This window comes from Gorilla gorilla, chromosome 1, assembly GCF_029281585.2.
Source record: "Gorilla gorilla gorilla isolate KB3781 chromosome 1, NHGRI_mGorGor1-v2.1_pri, whole genome shotgun sequence".
Classification (NCBI taxonomy): Eukaryota; Metazoa; Chordata; class Mammalia; order Primates; family Hominidae; genus Gorilla; species Gorilla gorilla.
This window is the reverse complement of record NC_073224.2, coordinates 72,721,385-72,740,761: the sequence shown is the minus strand read 5'-3', so window position 1 is coordinate 72,740,761 and position 19,377 is coordinate 72,721,385. Positions and strand designations below refer to the sequence as shown.

The following is a 19,377-nucleotide window of genomic DNA, read 5'->3' as shown; positions in this document are numbered from 1 at the left end:
CTTTTTTTACCTTGAAAATCTAAATATTTATTAAGTAATAGGTAATACTGCACAAAATAAGTGAGAAAGCATGAGGTATTTTAGAGTCAAATTTGACACAGAAGCCTCTACATAAATGAATATACAATCTTTCAAAGTCATAAATTAGTATGCTGCAAGATTCTCCAGACAACAGGGATCAGAATAAACTGAGAAGGAAGAAATATTTCCTGCCAGTAGCAAGCAGTAAAAATGCCAAATGCAGGGAAGGAGGGGAAGCGTTTTAAAAATCAAATGGGGTTCATCATGGGACCATACATCTGCCTAAAGCAAACCAGATTATAATTCGTGTTTTATTAGAGATTAGACTTGCAAACATCTTGAGTTTCAACACTTGAATTTGAACGGCTGAGGACCTTTCTCATGGTCCCTAAAAATGTGCCTCTCCTTTCAAAGAGAAATAAATCATTGCTTTCTATTCCAATTTTTGGCTTCTCAATAGCAACTCACTTCTTGGTTGTACTCTATGGGAGGCACAATAAATACCATTGACTTAAAGAATCGAAGTCCACTGAGGTGAAAAGCAGTACTTGTGAGGGCTCAGGTAGGAGACAGAAAAAATCCTGGCAGTTATCTTATTTTTCATGAAGAAACCAGAGTTGAGCTGTGCCAAGCAGACAGCTATGAGCTCACTGGTTTGAAATAATTACGCATTGAGACTTTTCCTCAGGACAGAACTAATGGGTTTATGCAGGAAACATAGCTCAAATATTGATTTATGGGGTTTCTCATTTTAAATCAGTAATGAGTACCCTTTACCTATACTTGGGCCTGACAAAGTTCTCTGTTATGTTAACTGATGAACTAGATTAAATAGAAAATAAATATTCAACTAAAGCAGATTGTTCTTAATACACATTTTTATGTTTGGTGGCCTCATTCCTATTTTAGGAGATGCAGAAACCAAAGCCTCAAAGAATTGAAAATGATAGAAGAGCTTTTCAGAGGAATAACACTCCATTGTTGAGACTCAGAACTTAAGTACAAACTGAAGCAAACCCAAAACAAATTGCTCTGTTTAGCCCAGTGCCAATCTGAGAAACGCTCTTTTTATTCAAGATGAGATGTGCTGTGACGTCAACCAAGGAAACAGAAACATCAAAAGTGGACAGTATTCAAATGATTTCTGTGGGAAGATGCAGAGCAGGATCCAAAACACTGATCTATATATTTCTGCATATGTTTGCTCCATGCCTAAAGAAAACAAGGCGAAGCATAAGGGAACAGCAAAAAATTCACCTAAAACGCAGTGATGCATGCTGTAAATTTAGCAGGTCCTTCCAAAACTCCTAACCTGTGCTGTAAGTAAGAGAAGAGATAAATGCAGATCTATTGGTGTCCAGCACTCGCCTGGTTTTTAGACTTATTGGATGGCAGCGTAGAAAGTCTTCATTTATTGTCTGAGTGGTATGTTTTGTCTAATTTTGTTATTTTCAAATAAAGCATTTTTTCATAAATACTGCCCCTGCCCCCGAATCCTATTAGTAATGACACTGCCATTGATGACAGAAGAGCCAAGAAAAAGTTGAGAATATTCCACTGTGAAATAAGGATGCAGAGGATGTTAAGGTAGCAGATTTGCTAATATAATAAACAAGAGTTAACAGAGCAAATAATATTTCATTCCACTAACTGGTAGATGTTGAATAATACAGTTAAATGGATTGTAAGAATTAAAATGAAAAAATACTATATACTGTTGTTGATGATATTGAAAACTGACCATATTTCTCTCAAGAAGCTCAAAGAATCGCATGCTATTCTGAAGGCAAATCTGACCTAAGTCCAAAAAAGACTCAGCCACACAAACCTTTGTTGTTTTCCCCTTTCTCCATTCCTCCCCTCCTCTACATCTTGACAAGATGGCTCTTTCTCATCATTCAGGCCTTGGGGCTCAAATAGCACCTTCTCAAAAAGCCTTTCTCTGAACACATTATATACAGTGTACTCTCCTATCAGAGCTCTACCCCATTATTCTGGTTTACTTTCTCCTTAACACATCTTTTGAAATCATCTTTTTTGTTTATTTATTTGTGTATCATCTGTCTTTCCCAGTGCACCATAAACTCTGTGAGAGCAGGGTCTACATCTGTACCACCAGCATCTCAAACAGTAACATTTATTATGTTCTTAGATTGTATGGGTCAAGCCCTTATGACATTCTTGCTTGGAGTCTCTCATGAGGTTGTACTTAGATGCAGTGCTGGCTGTTGGTTGCAAGCCTTAGTTTCTCTCTATGTGGGCCTCTGCTTGGGACTGTTTGGATGTTCTCATGGCATGGGGGCTGGCATTCCCCAGAGCAAGCAATCCATAGCAGACACTGAAGTGCCGTTTATAATCTGGCCTGAGAAGTCACAGGATCTCACTTCTGCCTATCCTGTCAAGTCACATGATTCAGCATGGGACGAGACTATAGGAGTGAATACCAGGAGGCAAGGATCACTGGGTCCATCGGGAGAGGTTGGTGCTGTTACAGTTCACTGTTAAAAAAGCAAGCCTTTGAGGTTCCAAAACCTTGTATTTTTATACACTACTTCAACATTTAAAGGACTTGAAAAAACTCATTAAAGCTTTCTACTTTTCTAAGGCATTTGAAGAAAGTATGAATTTCTTTTTAGTGACTTATATGGTTTGAACGTGTCCCCCAAAGTTCATGTGTTGGAAACTTGATCCCCCAATGTGGTAACGTTGGGAGGTGGGACATTCAAGAGGTAAGTGGGACTTGAGCTCTGCCCTCATGAGTGGACTGCTATTGTTATTGAATGAGGGGGTTTGTTATCATGAGAGCGAGTTCCTTATAAAAGGACAAGTTTGGCCTCTCTTGTTCTCTCTCACCCTTTCTTGCCCTACCACCATAGAATGATGTAGCAAAAAGGCCGTCACCAGATGCCAGCCCCTCAGTTTTGGACTCCCAGCCTCCAGAACCATGAGCCAAAGAATTCTGTTCATTATAAATTATTACCCGGTCTGTGGTATTCTGTTATAGCAGCACAAAACAGACTAAGACAGTGACAGAATAAATGAAAAGAATAATAAAATGACTACTGCCCCCTTCACTATGTATTTAATAACAAGTTACTGGTTTTGTTTTACGATCTATTTAGTTGAGAATGTGCAGCACTCAAGCTCTTTGAATGTCAACGTGGGATTAATGCCAAGTGCAGACAAAGCTGGGAGGAGTTTGAACAAGTATTTGGAAGCAAGTCCCCAGACAGGATTTGCAGCCCATGTCTCTTTTGAGACAATGACATATGCAATTCTTCTACCAAAAATGATCTCACTTGTTAACAGTTGATTGTTCAGGGGTCTGGAAAGGATACTGTATTATTCTGGCACCCAGAGTAAACTTAACTGCAGGCTGTAGCCATGTGTAACCCTTATCGTCTTAGGGCTCAAAAACTAAGGAAGGCAAATATATTTGTAAAGTTGCTGAAGACAAGAATTATCTGTCTGGATTTTTTAAGTCATAATCATTCTGTACAAGGTGAAAGGAAGAACACCTTCTCCCAATTATTTCAGATAAGACAGTTGAATTTCTACTACAACGACTAAAACTAATTACATGAATAAATAAATAGATCAATCCATCAATAAATTAACTAAGGAGCCTGAAGAAAGTATTAATTTCTTTTTAGTGACTCCTCTGGCTTGAATGTGTCCCCCAAAGTTCATGTGTTGGAAACTTGATCCCCAATGTGAGAAGCCTTAAGATTTACCTAGAAAAATGCCTGTTTGGAAACACAGAAAGAAAATAATTAGAAGGGTGAAAATGGAGCCAAATAAACGATGTTAGTACAAGTAGGAGTGAAATTTAAATAAAAATGAGAACTCTAAATTCACTCCAAAAAATCAATTCAGGAGAAATTATTTCAGAAGGTAAAACACAGAGTATGGTTCTTCTGCTCCTTTGACATCAAAATAATAAGGGAAACTGTTGCTTTCTGGCTCAAAGCTGTAGAACACAAAGGCAATTTGTTATCTAATACTTGACAACTGATATATAGATTAGGGGAAGCAACACTAAATCTCAGATACTCTATTACAAAGAAGAGAGAGAAAAGCTTCAAAATCTGTTTTGCCTCAGGGCAGAAATAGTTTCACCCTCAGTCCATTAAATCACATTGACTATGATATCAAAGTGAAAACTCATTAGGGCATTTTATGCTTTCATGCTTGAGCCCTAGTGTTACCAATGCACCCAAGATAAACCTTCCTTAAGAAACTCAAAACAGCTGGCACCACATTTCAGGGAAACAAGGCAGCTGGCCTACAGCTGGAGAGTATCAGCTGAATAGCCAAGACTGGAGAGGGATGAGGGAGTCAGCCAAAGAGCAGTATTTTCTCGAGATAATTCTGACCTAGCAGAAGGATGTGCTTTTTTATTTATTAGTTATAGCTTGGAAAGGGAAGCGTTTGATTTTAGAAACTAAACCCCTAGTGTAAGTCAAAGAGTTACTAAGGGGAAGACTCCTTGAAAAAGAAAGTTTTTGCCTTCTTGATTTTGATTTTTCTGTAGCATATAAACTCAAACTCAGGAGACAAGTGATTTTCAGTCTCCCATATCTCTACTTCCTTTGACTTTTGTTTTGCTCCTAAAGTGTCAGCAAGGAGGGAGGTAGCCCCAACCAGCTTCATGTTACAAGGACCTTTCATGGCACTCATGCTTTTGGCCTCTGAAGGCATTGCCAATGTTTAGTATTTCTATATAATGACACTACTGTGAAGTAAAGCCTTTCCATAGGAGGAGCTATCACTTCAGTGTAATAATCCACTAGCTTGGTGAGACTTGAATTCCAACTGGCAGGTTCTTCTAACCTCCAAAGTGCAAATGCAGGCTGCTTTCCTTACACAGCAGACTGAGCAAAAAACACCAGTAACTTTTGCAAATAACAAACACACATATCGTTTCCCATCACAATGGCAAATGTCAAACTGCTGTTTTTGCTTTCTCCAAAAGTGCGTGTGGGGGGGGGGGGGGCGGTGCCGGAAGCATTCTAGGGAAGACTTGCACTTACTTATTTTGCATATATGATAAAAGTTAAATCTAACCAAATACCTGCAACACGTACACTTATGCTGCAAATATTCCACTCCTAGAGTCAACAGCAATAGATTTCCTAGTTTTCAGACCTGGAACTATCTCCTCTGACATAGTTCTGACATAATTCTCTGGGCTTTTTTTCTTCTCATCACAGCCTTTTTTTGCTTCTGTTGTTCATGAAAAAAGATAGCATTTTCACTCAGGTTAGAGGGCAAATAAGTTTTTACAATTTTTATATAGATATGAATCATCAGTCTAATCACCAAGGATTTGAGACATGGATAAGTCAAAACTACAGAAGAAGTCAAATCTAAGTAAAAATAAAGGAAAAAAGCTCAAAATGCCGTCTTAAATAATGTGGCAATAGCGTGAGTTGTTTCATTTTTCATGGCATTAGTGGTGGAACTTCAAATACATAGCATGTGGTGGCTAGAAAAGTCTTGAAAGATTAGCCTATGCAACCCTCATTGTACAGGTAGGAGGGCAAGGCAAGGCAAAGAATTCAAGAAAATTTGAAAATACAGTGGTACATGACATAGACAATGCAAAAGAGCAGTTAAGAAATCAGATATTACTGGTACTGGAATGCTCTGTATGGAATGTTGCTGAATACCTTTCAGCTTTTTTCTTTTTCTTTTTCTTTTTTTTTTTTGACAGAGTCTTACTCTGTCGCCCAGGCTGGAGTGCAGTGGCATGATCTCGGCTCACTGCAACCTTCATCTCCTGGGTTCAAGCGATTCTCCTGCCTCAGCCTCCCGAGTAGCTGAGATTACAGGTGCCCGTCACCACACCCGGCTAATTTTTGTATTTTAGTAGAGATGGGGTTTCACCATGTTGGTCAGATTGGTCTCAAACTCTTGACCTTAGTGTTCTGCCTGCCTTGGCCTCCCAAAGTTCTGGGACTGCAGGTGTGAACCACCACACCCAGCCTCAGCTTTTTTTTTTTTTTTTTTTTTTTTTTTTCTGAGCGGAGATAAAAATTAGGCTCCGTTCTCTAAACATACAAGTATTAGGCAACACAGAGACAGAGATACAGCTCAAGGGTTTGTTGGATGATTGGACCAAGCTGACCTGTTATCAAAACTGGCTTCTATATACCCAACATACTGACAATCCACGCATAGACAACTGATAGTTCTACTACTGCTGTTATTTTGATAAGATGCATGGGAAAATGAGGTTTTGGGCCTCACAAGAAGATTATCAGTAGCAAAGTCTGGCCAATGGGCTTGGAGGTTCCATGCTTTCCAGAGGGACACTTAATAATCTGCCTCTCATAGGGCAAGGAGAGTTCAGCAAATATTAGGGAGTTACTGCCCTTTCCACTTTAGACAAACACCAGCAGTTCCCCTTTAGTTCAATGGTATTTGCACAGGCATTATGAAAGCTGTTAAGATTCAGAACCATTGTCAGAGGACTTGGCAGAATGTAACCTAATCTTTTCTGACTGAGAGACAGAAAACTGGCCCAAAAGTAGGGCTATCACCTTCAGTCACCTGCTGGCATTGCTGCCATCTGATGCCTAAGAAATGAGGATCCAGTGTGTCTTTGATGCCCGTCAAAGCTTTGAAGCTGGGTCAAGACCAGGGGACAAAGGCAGCACTGTTTATGCAAATCTGGAAACAAAAGAAGCTAAACTCCAAAGCCATTAGAAGTAACATCAGAAATTCAATACCCAGAGAGGATTAGAAGCCCTATACCAGTATGAAATAGGAAACCTAAAAGCAAACCTGGGCAACACACCAAAACACATACTGTAGGAAGGAATCCTGAGCTGGCCAGAGCCTGGCTAGATGTGCTCAGAAGTCTTGATATATTCAGCTCCCTTAGCCAAGAGGCAACCATCTGTGTGCCAAAGGAAGGACCTCCTGGGCAGCTGCTGCTTCTCTACCTGGTGCACATAGCTCCTTCATAAGAAGGTCCAATATATGCCATTGCAAGGCTAGCTCTCATGTTGCCACGTTCCTTGGGAGTTCAGTCATCATCGAGCACGTGCCTTCCCAAGGAGACAACACTCTTAGCAAACACCTTTCGCACAGTATAAAACAGGATAAAATACCACGAGCTTCCTAGAAAAGGATTTTTTAAAGCCACCCCCCAGAGATCTAAAGTTGGGCTGAGGGTCCAGGAAGCATCGATTATGCAGTTATGTGAACATTCTTCAGATATGGTTATCCCCATGAAGAGGAAAGTGTTAGGTCAGGAAAGGACTCAGAGAACATCTCATCTAGAGATTTTCAAGCAAGACTGCATATTACCACCCTTTGGGAAGTTTTCAAAATACGTCAATTGCCCTGGATCATCAAATGATTCCAATAAGTGGCTGCATTTGAAAAGCACAATTTTAGCACATTTCCCTTATGTTACACGAGAAACTAAGTGACTTGCTCAAAGCAGCCTAGCATGAGCAATGCTTCCAAGACCTTTCACAGGACAACACAGATAGCATATTTGCACACTAGGGAAAAATGAAAGAGGCTGCTTTTGGCTAGAGGAAACTGTCCTGGAGACCCCACTGCCACCAGCCTCACTTCATCTCCAGGTGATTGTTGTTTTCTTGGTGTGATGTGCTAAGCTGTGGTATGCAGTTCACATTTTTGAGAAGGATAAAAGATACAAAAATAAAGTGGATGCATAAACTTAAGAACTTTATTGTAGAATTTTTGCCCTGTCACCAAAAGAGCACAAGAAAATAGGGTATGGAACCATGTAAGACTTAACAACTGAGTTGCAATCTTCCCCACAGGAGGCTGCTGTACATGCAGTTATAATAATGCTGCTATATCAACTTCTTAAAAAATATTTGTTGTGCAGCAGCAACAAACTCAGAACAATCCTCTGTATAGCAGAACAGAACTGTGTGAATTTCTAAAAAGCCATATTTTGAGTTCATAGCTAGTGAAGACACCAGGGTTAGGGACTTTGTAATATCATGTAGTTAAGGCTGAACTGCCAGCTACTAAAAACAGGCTAATTTAGTAGACTGTTTACATTTGTCACAAATGAGGGGAGGAGTTTTTAATGGTATGCCAACGGGAAAAATCAAAGAAAATTAAATACAAGAAACAAAGAAACCAAGATTAGGGAATATAAGGACTGAAGTGGCTCAAATGAATTCTACTTAGTTTAAAGAAATGCACTGGTTTGATTTCCCTGTACTCTATTATAAGATGTTCATTAATAGGTAATTTTTCTTCTGCAATACTAAAGGCTTAATGAACTCATTGTGTAAGATACACTAAAGAAAGAGTGTGAGGGAGTGTCGTTTTATACTGAGCCCCAGTGCAAGGAGCTTCATACAGTGGGTAAAACATTTGGGGCACTGTCTTTTAAAAAATCTTTTTAAAAAAATAGTCACTATTAGATGGAGACGGAACATATGTGCTTGACTTAATAATAATAACAAAAAACACAAATGATGCATGCCTGGCTGGGTTTCTCCTATGTAATCCTGTACATTACTACTTCTCTTAATAAGAAAACCCCTTGGTCTTTTTGATGGTTTAAGCATCTGGAATCTGAAGTCTAGAATATTCCAGAGTATGCCAACTTTCCAAACTCTGAAAATCCCATGATCTGTACTTTAAGTGCATACATAGCCTTCTAGGAGCTCATCTTCTGCAGTTCCCAAACCAAGAAGAAGTGCATCCAAATCACTTATGTACATGCTTAACACACCAATTCCTAGGACCCCGCTGTGGACCATCTGATGAATGTGACTGAAATGGGCCCCAGAAATCCATGTATCTAACAAATGCTCCAGGTATTGTGATGCAACTGGCCTCTGAACCTGTATTTGGGAAACACGAGTTGAATCCAGCAGCCTTACACTAAAGGGTTGGCAGAACAATGGTAAGGACCATGTCCACTCATGGACAACGAACTAGACCAATGGGGACAAGTCACTTTTAGGCCACCTCAATTACTAATTTCAACATGATTACCTGGATTTATCCACATAGACAATCAGTGATGGTGGAATAAATAAAAGGATGTAACATTTTAAAAATCCATTGTTTTAGAAATCCATAGTTTGTCTTGCTAAATAAAAAGCTTACAATGGAAACCAATGTACCCAGTAAATCTTATTAAAATCTAACAAGATTGAGGAAAGGCAGAGAAGAGGCTTGTACTTTTCTAAAATATTTTCATACGCTGGCTGTTTCAAGCCTTACATGCCAATTCCACAAAATCCATTTGCAACACAAGAGATGGTCTGACTGTCTGAATACTCTTCCGCCCAACCTGTTTCTAGCACAAGGAAAGCAGTGGCGTGGAAGCTGCATATAAGCTTACTGTTCAATGGTGCAGTGATGACATGAAAAATCCTGATTCCACTTGGCAGCAACTTTCCACTATCTTGGCAGGTGTAAACCATAATCATTGTGGTGTGTGGTGCTGAGACAGGATTATGGGGCTGGCTGGCAACCAAGAAACTAAAAAACAGTCTATTAGTCCAGCAAGGGACTCCGTGTCGGGAATGCCATGGCCCCAAATGTCTACAACCACACTTTTCACAACTATCCCAAGAATTTAAGTTCTACTGTTAGTCTCTAGAAAATTCTACCTTTCCCAAGACTATAAAATGCAGCAGTTTCTCACTTAATATGGCTTTCAGGGAGAACACCAATCAATGTACCTCCACAGACTCTCCTGTCTTAGAGTTATGTCTCTCTCTTGTGAGAATGAGATACTTGCCTTCACCACTGCCCTCCCCATCTCCAAAACATATACAATCACTCTCAGAAAGAAAAGGGACTGGAAAGAAACAGTCCTACTTCCCTCTTGGCAGCAATTGTATGCACTTTGGGCTTGGCAGTCCAAATGGGGAAAGCTCTATGTAAGGAACCTCCTCTCTGCAGCCTGATGTATCCCTCAATAGGTCTTGAAGTGATTCAACCTGGAAGGTAATGAACTATTCCAATAAAGCCAATGTGTGAATGAAATCAGGTACTCATGAAAATGCTTCAGCTCAGCAGCTTGTCCCAGACTCATCTTCTACCATACTTTTGGGGGTATACAGCCCAAGATCACTATTCCAAGATCATTATTTATGTTATTATTTGTGTTTCTGAAAGATATATCTTCTAAGATGTCTTCAAACATTAACCAGAAAACACTGGAGGGAAGGAGATTATTTTGCATTATGTTTGCAGAGGAACAAAATCTTATCAGTTAAACCAACAAGTCAGGGGACAGGCCTTAGCTTGCTGAATTTGACAAACAACTAAAATAATAATTGTTGCTTCAATTAAGTGAAACACGTTACAAAGTCAGCCCTGGCAAGATGTCACAGAGCTATTATTCAAAGTCTAACTCTGAAAGGATTTCTGTATGGTGCTCCTAGAGAGGAAAAGAAACGCCCTGCAGCCAAATCTGAGGTTTAATTCATGCAAGAGACTTGGCTAATGTCACCTACCACAAAGGCTGCATTTTCACGGATCTGAACTACAGAAAGTTCCAGCAAATTAATTACAGCCACTCTATTTATATTCTACCTGACTTTTCAATTATTACCTATAATGAGATTCTTTTTTATTTTTATGAACATTAATGCACAGCTTTCCTACCAGAGGAGTAGAGAGCTAAGGGAAAAGTAATACAATCCTGATCCTTTTACCACTAGGTCACTCGCTGGCAGCTTGCCAAGCCTGCTGGTTCCCCAAAGCAGTTACTGCTTGGGTCCTGGGGTTCCTTCAGCAGCCTGAGGTGGGAGCAAAGCTCACCACCCAAATGTCAACATGGGTCAGGCAAGTCAAGTCAAAGAAAGACAGCGGGGACTAACTGCAAGTGCACACAGTGTGGGTCTGATGGGGACTGGGCTGCCTGGACAAAATCCAGGGGACAGCAGCTACTCAGCTCCAACAATAGTTGCTGTGTATGAATCCAGGCCTGGCAAGGTCAGGTGCTGGTTACATGGCATGTTTTGTGTGTGAAAAGTTATCAAGTTATACATTTATGATATATGAACTTTTGGATAAATATTACACCTCATCAAAAAGTTTTTTTTATTAGGGCCAGACCTTCTAGAGGCCAGAGAGACAAGGACAAGAGAGCAGGATAGGTGTTATCAGAGAGGCCTTCAGAGTACCTGCCTGGAACAGGTGTTATATGAAGCTGGCTTTTATTGTGCCACCCAGGGCATGGCTGTAGATAGGCTGGCAGTGTTTAAAGAACATGGGATGGAGAGATGGATTTTAAAATATCACACTTATCCAGAACTGGATATGTAAAACACTCATATTTGGGTTAAAATGAAAAGGATATATGTACATGTATAGAAAGTTTCTAGAAAAATACGAAAGAAAGTGTTAATATTGGTCACTGGCAGGTGGTATAGAGTAGATGGGAGATTTACTTTTTATGATATTCCCAACCATACTTTTTTTTTAAAAAATTATTATGCGAGTATATTACTTTCCCATTTAAAAAAGTCAGAAAAGCAAATTCTTAAAATAACTGAAGTACTATTAAAAATCCATAAAGACCCTAAGGGATTCAAATTTTTAAAAATTAACAATTTTTGATATGCTAACAACATATCAATTAAATGCAATTAAATGAACAAGTCACTCTTTTGAAATAAAAATGTCAAAACATAGAATACATACATTTTGTAATTCCTGATGAATAATAGCTATAATTTAAACACATATGGTAAAAGTTCTTCATGATATGGTAACTGGGGAATAGGTGTAGTGGCCATACCATAGGCTAATGATTTTCTTTCAGACTTTACTGTATGTCGTTATGCTATGTCAAGAAATATGCAGAAACAAGACTTATTATTGTCCTACTATAGTCCTATATAAGCCTTATAATGGTCCTACTATACTGTGCCATAGACTTGGAGATGGTGCCACACAGCAATATGACCCAAGTGCATGTTTAAGTGTTGGAAAAAGAACCAAGGGACAACCAGCAGGCTTCTCAGTTACAAGGCATTCATTGTTCATTCCTATGACCACCAGAAACAGACAAGCAAAAGGAACTTAAGAAGCACATGCTTATGTATTTGGAGTCACAAAGAAACTCCCTGGCCTAATCACTTGGATAAAGGAGCTAAAAACAGATCTGAGAAAACCAAACTCTGCTTAAAATACTCCCCATGCTCCTTTAAACCAAGAAGGATATTCATTATAAAATAATCAGCATTAAAACAGCTACACAGGATTAAAAATCTAGAAATCAGTTATCTCATTCCATAATCACCATGGGAATCTCTTAACTGCCCTGTGCTTTAGATGCCTCATCATGGAACTCAATATAATAAAACCAGGGCAGCTTAGGCATTCTTTCTAATTCTGTAGTTAAGCTGTCATAACTGGAACAACAGGATTGGTGTCATTTATTAGTCACTTCAGTTTTTACCCAAAGGAAATATTCTGAGCTCCAATCATATTTTGAAATTGGAGGTTGCAGGGTGGATTGATAATTTCTTCAGTCATTTGGAATGAAGCTGAATTTAGGGGACAACCAAATCTAAGACTACTGATTAAAAAGCCTGAAAAATGGAATCTCTATTTTACCAATATGAACTGAAAATGTAGCCAATACGTGTATGATTAGAGCCACCTTAATCATTTGCCACTAATAATACTTGAGAAATTTCTTTCTACTGTTATGTAGCTATGATCACAGCAAGTGACCTGCAAATTTATGTACAACCCACATTTTAGTCATAATCTGTCCCTATGAAATATACCAAAACAGATTAGAGTTCACTAAAAAGTGCCTGAACTAAGTGATGAAATTATCAAGACAGCGGAAGAGAACCACTAAGACCCTTGCATCATTCAAGTGGAAATGACAATTCTTATTTGAAAGAAACACTAGCATTCTTATCTTCCCAAGTTGGGTCAACCGACAGAAGCAAAAACTAGAACTAATTGGTCTTTTCACGATCTTAAGCAGACCATCTGTACTCGGTCTGCAACATTAGCTGCCTGGGTCACATCCTGGCTCCACCATGCATTAGCCTAGTGACCTCAGGCAAGTTATTTATATTCTCTGTGCCTCGGTTTCCTTCTGTGTAAAGCGATAGAGTAGAATGTAATGGCATCTCCCACCTAGGGTTGTTGTCTGGAGTAAATCAGTTTTGATACCAAAGTGTCTAGAACAGTGCCTCCATGAATGTATCCTTCCTTCCTTCCTTCCTTCCTTCCTTAGTTCTTTATTTTTCCCTTCCCTTACCTTTTCCTTTTTCTTTTCTTTTGAGACAGGGTCTCGCTGTGTTGCCCAGGAAGAAGCATAGTGCTCAATCTTGGCTTGCTGCAACCTCCACCTCCTAGGTTCAAGCAATCCACCCACCTCAGTCTCCCAAGTAGCTGGGACTATAGGTGCATGCCATCGTGCCTGGATGATTTTTACATTTCTTGTAGAGATGGAGTTTCACCATGTTGCCCAGGCTGGTCTTGAACTCCTCGGCTTAAGAAATCTGCCCACCTCGGCCCCTCAAAGTGCTAGGATTACAGGCATGAGCCACTGCATCCAGATAAATGTTAGTTTCCTATACTAATATTTTTTGTTGTTGTTGGAAAGAAGAAACTAAACAAATTTCCATTTGAAGATTTTTTAAAATCTTGATTTTGAAAGGTAAAGGTAAAGGAGACAGGAGAAAAAGGAAAAGATTCAAAAGAAATAGCAACTATCATTGTTAGTAGCATTTATGTAAAAGACACTGTGCATACCTTATATCATTTACTTGTAACAATAACTCTTTGAGACAGGTGTTACTATTAGTTATTTGAAGATAAGGCAGCTATGTCTTAGAGGTTTACTGATGTGCCCACAATCACACAGAAGATTTATGCTCTAGTCTATCTGACCCTAAGCTTGTATATTTCTTCCTCCAACTCTGGTTGATGCCCTCCACGCTAAACTACCAGATTGGGAAAATGAGGAAAGGAGGAAAAAGGTGAGGAAAACAGACTAACAGACAGAAGGGGCCTAAGGCATCATCTGCTTTTTCAGCCATAAACCAAAACTTCTATCTGTAGGGATAACATACAACATTTAATATCAAGAGTGTAATGATAAAATATGACATCATTCTTACCACTGGTGCTGAAAAATGTCACTGATACTAGTTTGGAACAGTTTATAAACACAAAGTATATTAGTATTTCTAGTTAAACAATTATGAAAATGCTACTGATTGGACATTAAAATGTGGAGATAAATTCAAGATAATCCCCAAACAATGCAGAAATAAAGTAGTATGCAAAATGTTAGGACCATCCCCCAGCTCATCACTGTTTATGTTTATGTCAACAGAAGCTCCTCTCTTTATTTAAAAATCCATAAAGTGGTTCCCAATTTAGTATGTTACTTTTCAAAACTCTGCCAAACAAAATGCCCAAATCTTTCTGTAATTACATAGCAGTTACTGCCTTGTGCCTGCACAGACTCTGTGAATCCCAACTGTCTTCCCACAAGCAACAACAGGCTCTCCAAAAGAAAAACTTAATGTTTCATCTGGGGCAAATGTTTTTCCCTGCGCCATGCTTCAGTTTTCACTGTCATGGTACTTGGCCCCACTCTCCCTAATCATAGGTTTAAGGAGGATGAGGTCAGCCTTCCCTCTGTTGCTAAGGCTACTTGCTCGTGGCTCCACTGAATTAAGGAGAACCCACTGAAGTACACTGCCACTTGTCACAATGCCTCACAGTTCCCTTCATCTCAGCATATTCCCAATTCCCTAAACCTTAGTGCAGGTTTTAGGACACATGAAATAGATATCTTCCTTAGGTCCTTATCACAGGATTGTGATATTTGAAGGAAAACAATTAGTTTGGTGGATTTTGAGATCAGACAGGTAAATGTAAAAAGCTTTCCTTTTTGCTTACACAAAGTATCTCTAAAATATAAATTTTCCTTTGTTCAGACTAATCTGAATAAACTTGATGCTGACTGAGATAACTGCAGACATTCTTCAACAACAGTATCTTCCAGGTCAATTTGATGATACTCATTTCATCTGTATGTGCAGTGCACATCTGGTCCAGAACTTAAAGTGAGAAAAATTATCACATAACAGGGGAGTCTGAATGTGATCAATAAGCCAGGTCTCTCACTGACCCATCTGGGACAGAAATCAGATGCTCCTCTAGCCCGTGAGTGGATGAATGAGAAGAGTGAGTCTGCACAGAGTGAGTTATTGTGATCAGATTCAGAGGAAGCTGAATTCTGTGTGGCTCTGTATTCACTGTGGTTCTATTTTACGAAGTTCTGGGTAGCTCACAGCCATTTTTGACATCAGCATGTGCTGGCTTTGCAGAATGGATACTAATCAGTTTGGCATCTTGGAATGTTGCATAGAGCTTGGGAATGAGAAACTAGAGGCAAGCAATCGGCAGAAGCACCTCAAATCTGCAACATCCTAAACGGAGGTACCACCTCCCATCAGAGTGTTATATCTCATAAGCTTCCCAGCCAAATATTCTCCTAGGGCCAGACCAGAAGTCAGCATTTCCAAAGAGATTCTATGGTACAATACAATCCGTTTGGAGACTTGCAGTCATTAGACCTGCCACCCACTTGAACTCCCTGAGAGAAAACTCTGGTTGATGCCCTATTATCTTTTTTTTTTTTTTTTTTGCTTGTTTTTTGCCTTGCTGATCCCTTTTTCTAGAGCCATCCTTCTTTCCCAGGTTTCAGTTGATTTTTACTCTTCCTTCAAAACTGAGTTCAAACTAAGTGTCCACTCATCAAGAAGCCATCTATATCCATACAACTGCCCCAATCTGATTTATAAATCGTTTGGTTCTTCCCCAAACCCTTTAAAAGCCATTCAGATCACCTTACACTGCCCAATAAAATGAATCACATTTATCTGTAAAAAAAACACACATATCTAAATACACTTTTTTTCAGCCCTGATCTGGCTGGTTCTTATTTTAAAAAATGCATTAGAAGAATATGCTTGTACAGCCTCTCTGTACCTCAGTTCTGTCACCCGTAAAGTGGTATAATAACAGTGCATATCTGATAGGGTCATTTTGAAGCTTAAACCAGAAAATGAATGTGAAGTTCTTAGAAGAACCACGAGCTCTTATTATTATGTGTGGAATTTATAAATAAATGTAATTTTGAGTAAGTCAATCACTTTAAACACATTTCTTCTTCTGGGAAATAGAGATAATTTTATTTCTTCACAGAATGGTAGTAAGAATCAAATGAGTTAACAGTGCATGAAAGTTATTTCCAAAGGTTCTTTACAGCTCCTTTGTGAGCTGAAAAGAACTATTTAGAAACTGGGATTTGTATTATTGTTACCTAAAGAATTACACAATGTTTTAAAGACAGAACCAAGATTTTTCAAAGAAGAGTCTTCAATGACTGATGCAAGCATGGCCTTGCACTTCTTGCTTAACCTGCCAATGTTGGACATAAAAGACAACAGATTTCAAAGGTCTATGCAGAACTGGAATTCTCTCATCTAAGTAAGACACCAGTGTCCATACCATCTGGAACTTACAGGGAACTTAGGATGTACATTGATGCTGGTTGATCTTAATTATATTGCAAAATCTACGGAATTCAAGAGCCATAAAGAATTTTTGAAATCATTTATTCCAACTCCCTCGTTCTACTGATGAGGCAACTGATGCCTATGGATCCCAAGCAACCAGCCCCAAATCACATATCAAACTAGTAATAAACAACTCAAGTCTCCTAATTTGTAGATTATAGGCTTATGTAAATTTTGTTTATATCATGTTCCCTGCCTTTTTAGGGTGGCCTTGGGTTCAAATTCCAGTTTCACCATTTATTAATTCTGTGACTTTAAGTGACTTACTGAACTGATGCAAGTCTGTCTCTTTCTTTGCAAAATAAACATCATAGTATCCTCTTAAAAGTTTACTGTATGATAAAAAGAGGTAATGTCTCTAAATCAGGTAGCAAAACATGTGCCTGACACCTGCTTCACCACTCACCAACTTCTTATGGTAAATACTGTAACGTTTTAAAAAACTAAATCGTGCATAAAGATCAAAACCATATTTTAAAATATCTCTTTAAAAAACAACAACAACTAAGGTAACTGATATGTGTGAATTTCTTTTGGTACCGAAGTGGTTAAAAAAAAAAATCCTTCCTTCTGGTTTAAAGCCTGGCTGTCCTAGTGCTCTCTTTCCACATAATATGCCCTTCTCCGCCAGGCGGTCACGTATGGCAGGGTGTATAGTAAAGCAGTGTACAGCACAGAGCTGTACTATATCACATGTTTGCTTTCGCACCTTTGCACCTCTCCCACCAGGTACTCTGAGGCTGCCAATTCTAGCTGCTGCTTTTACTCCTCTTCCTCTCTTTGCCCAACCGCTGCTTTAAGGATGTGTCTCGCCTGAGAACAGCTCCCTTTATCAACACAAGACAGAAATTGCTCCAGAGTGACCTGGGCTCTGTCTTCCTCAAGGGGCCAGAGTCTTCTTGTCCGAGTACCTACCTGACAGCACAACTCCCCTGGCCAGCATCCACCTCCTTGTCCTCCACAACCCACTCAGCGGCTAACCTGGCCACCAACTAACTTCTCGCCCTCGGATCCTCGCGTTTATAAAAGGTGCGAGACGACCAAGTTCTACAAGGTGGGGCAGGCAGCCACCCGCACTGATCCCCTGGCCCTCCCCGCAGCAGACACAGAGACCAGGTCCAAGCTTCTTTCCTCCGGGGACAAAACTTGGCTGTTTATCTTTCCCAGGGCGTCTTCGTCTCTCCCCGGAACGTGGAACCCCGATGCACTGGCAGGGACAGCCCGGAGCGCTCGCAGGAGACCAGGCCCACGGTGGTGCCATGGTTGGGCACACTCCGCGGGCTCCGCCCAATCTCCACCCCTAGGTCCAGGTCCCCCTAGGAGAGCTAGGAGCACATTTCCAGCCTGGAGCAGGAGCCTGGCACCGGAAAGTCAGAGCAGCGCACTCCGGCGCCCCAGCCACTGCGGAGCCCCTGGCCAACCGCAGTTACGTTCCATCTGTCGTATCTACATGGGAATACGGCGACAGGCACCCTATCCCCTCACGTCAGGGCTAGCAGTATGAGGTGGGGAAAGAGGAAACCTCGAGAGTTAAAAGGGAGGGAACTGAAAGTCCCCTTGAGGGGTGTCCCCCATGCCCCTTGTGGGACAAAGCCGCCCAATTTTCGCAGGCTACCCTCCAGAGCTCCAGCGGTCCGGTTCTCCCCATCAGCACCCTCTGCGCACACTGACCCGCGCGTCCCTCCGCAGCCTGACCGCCCGATCCGCCAGCCACCGGCGCGGGCAGCGAGGGGGTGTGTGCGCCAGATTTTCCGCGTGCCCCCCTCCCCCCCGCCCCTCCAGCGGCTCCCTCGCCCTGCAGCTGCTGCTCCGGGCGCTGTCCGCGCTGGGCAGGCCGCCCCCGCGTCCCGCCGCGGCGGCCCGGGGCCCGTGCGCGCTCACCAGATGGCCATCCTGCTCTTGGGGTAGTCCAGCCGCTCCAGGCAGCCGAGGAAGTGCGGCAGCGTGTGCGCCGCGTTGCGGGCGAGGACCGCCACGAGCACCGTGGGGCTCTGCAGGGGCGACTCCGGGAAAACCACCGGCTCCTCTCCGTCGTCCTCCGAGTCCCGCTCGGCGACGAAGCGCGCTCGGCAGCCTTCGCGGAGCAGGGCTGAGGAGAGGAGCAGTAGCGACCAGGCGAGGGTGGCGGCAGGGCGCGCAGCCATGTTCCGGGCCGAGGCGGGCGGCGGGGAGGTCCTGCCGCGAGCGCCCGGCTGGGCTGCCTGAGGGCGGCGGCGGCTGCCGGGGAGCAAGGGGCTGCGAGGGGCGGCCGGGGGATGCGGCTTGCCGCGGCCGGCCGGCTCACACACTGGCCTCGGCGGCTGCGGTTCCCAGGACCCTCCCGCCGCCGCTGCACCGCCCAGGCCCTAATGCGGGTGCGCAGCGTACCTGCAGCCGCTGGCGCTCCCCTGCGCCTCGGGCTCGCAGACAGTAGTGGCCGAGGGGCTGTGTGCCCTGAGTCCTGCGGAAAGTTCCTCTAGTCCAGGTTCCGCTCGTACAGCTGAGGTCTGTGGCCTTCCCTAGAGCCGCGAGGTGTGGCCCTGTCTGCCAATGAGCGTGTGTGTGTGTGTGTGTGTGTGTGTGTGTGTACATAACGGTACAACCCCAAGAAAATTTATTCTGCTTTTGCAAACCGCAGACTGAAGCCCTTCACAGTGATGCAATGTATCCAGTTTTCATAATGCACCTATTGACTGAGTAGAGTTCTAAAATGAAAAGTCTCCCCAACTATTCACGATTATGACAAACACTTGTTTAACCACCGCAAAGGCAGCATGTCGTATTT

At 41.7% G+C, this 19,377-nt stretch overlaps 1 protein-coding gene across 4 annotated transcripts in view; it reads right to left on the bottom strand.

Annotated features, from left to right (window-relative positions):
* The window catches only part of COLGALT2 (collagen beta(1-O)galactosyltransferase 2), a 108,000-nt gene extending 88,814 nt beyond the window's left edge, over window positions 1-19,186 (bottom strand). The window contains exon 1 of one of the 4 annotated variants that reach the window (XM_055367360.2): window positions 18,495-19,186. In XM_055367360.2, the coding sequence (XP_055223335.1) occupies window positions 18,495-18,757 (263 nt within the window). In that variant the 5' untranslated portion in view covers window positions 18,758-19,186. The remainder of the gene's footprint in view (window positions 1-18,494) is intronic. The other 3 variants (XM_004028039.5, XM_019027822.4, XM_019027831.4) reach the window with 3 other exon arrangements.
* Between the last annotated feature and the right edge of the window lie 191 nt (window positions 19,187-19,377).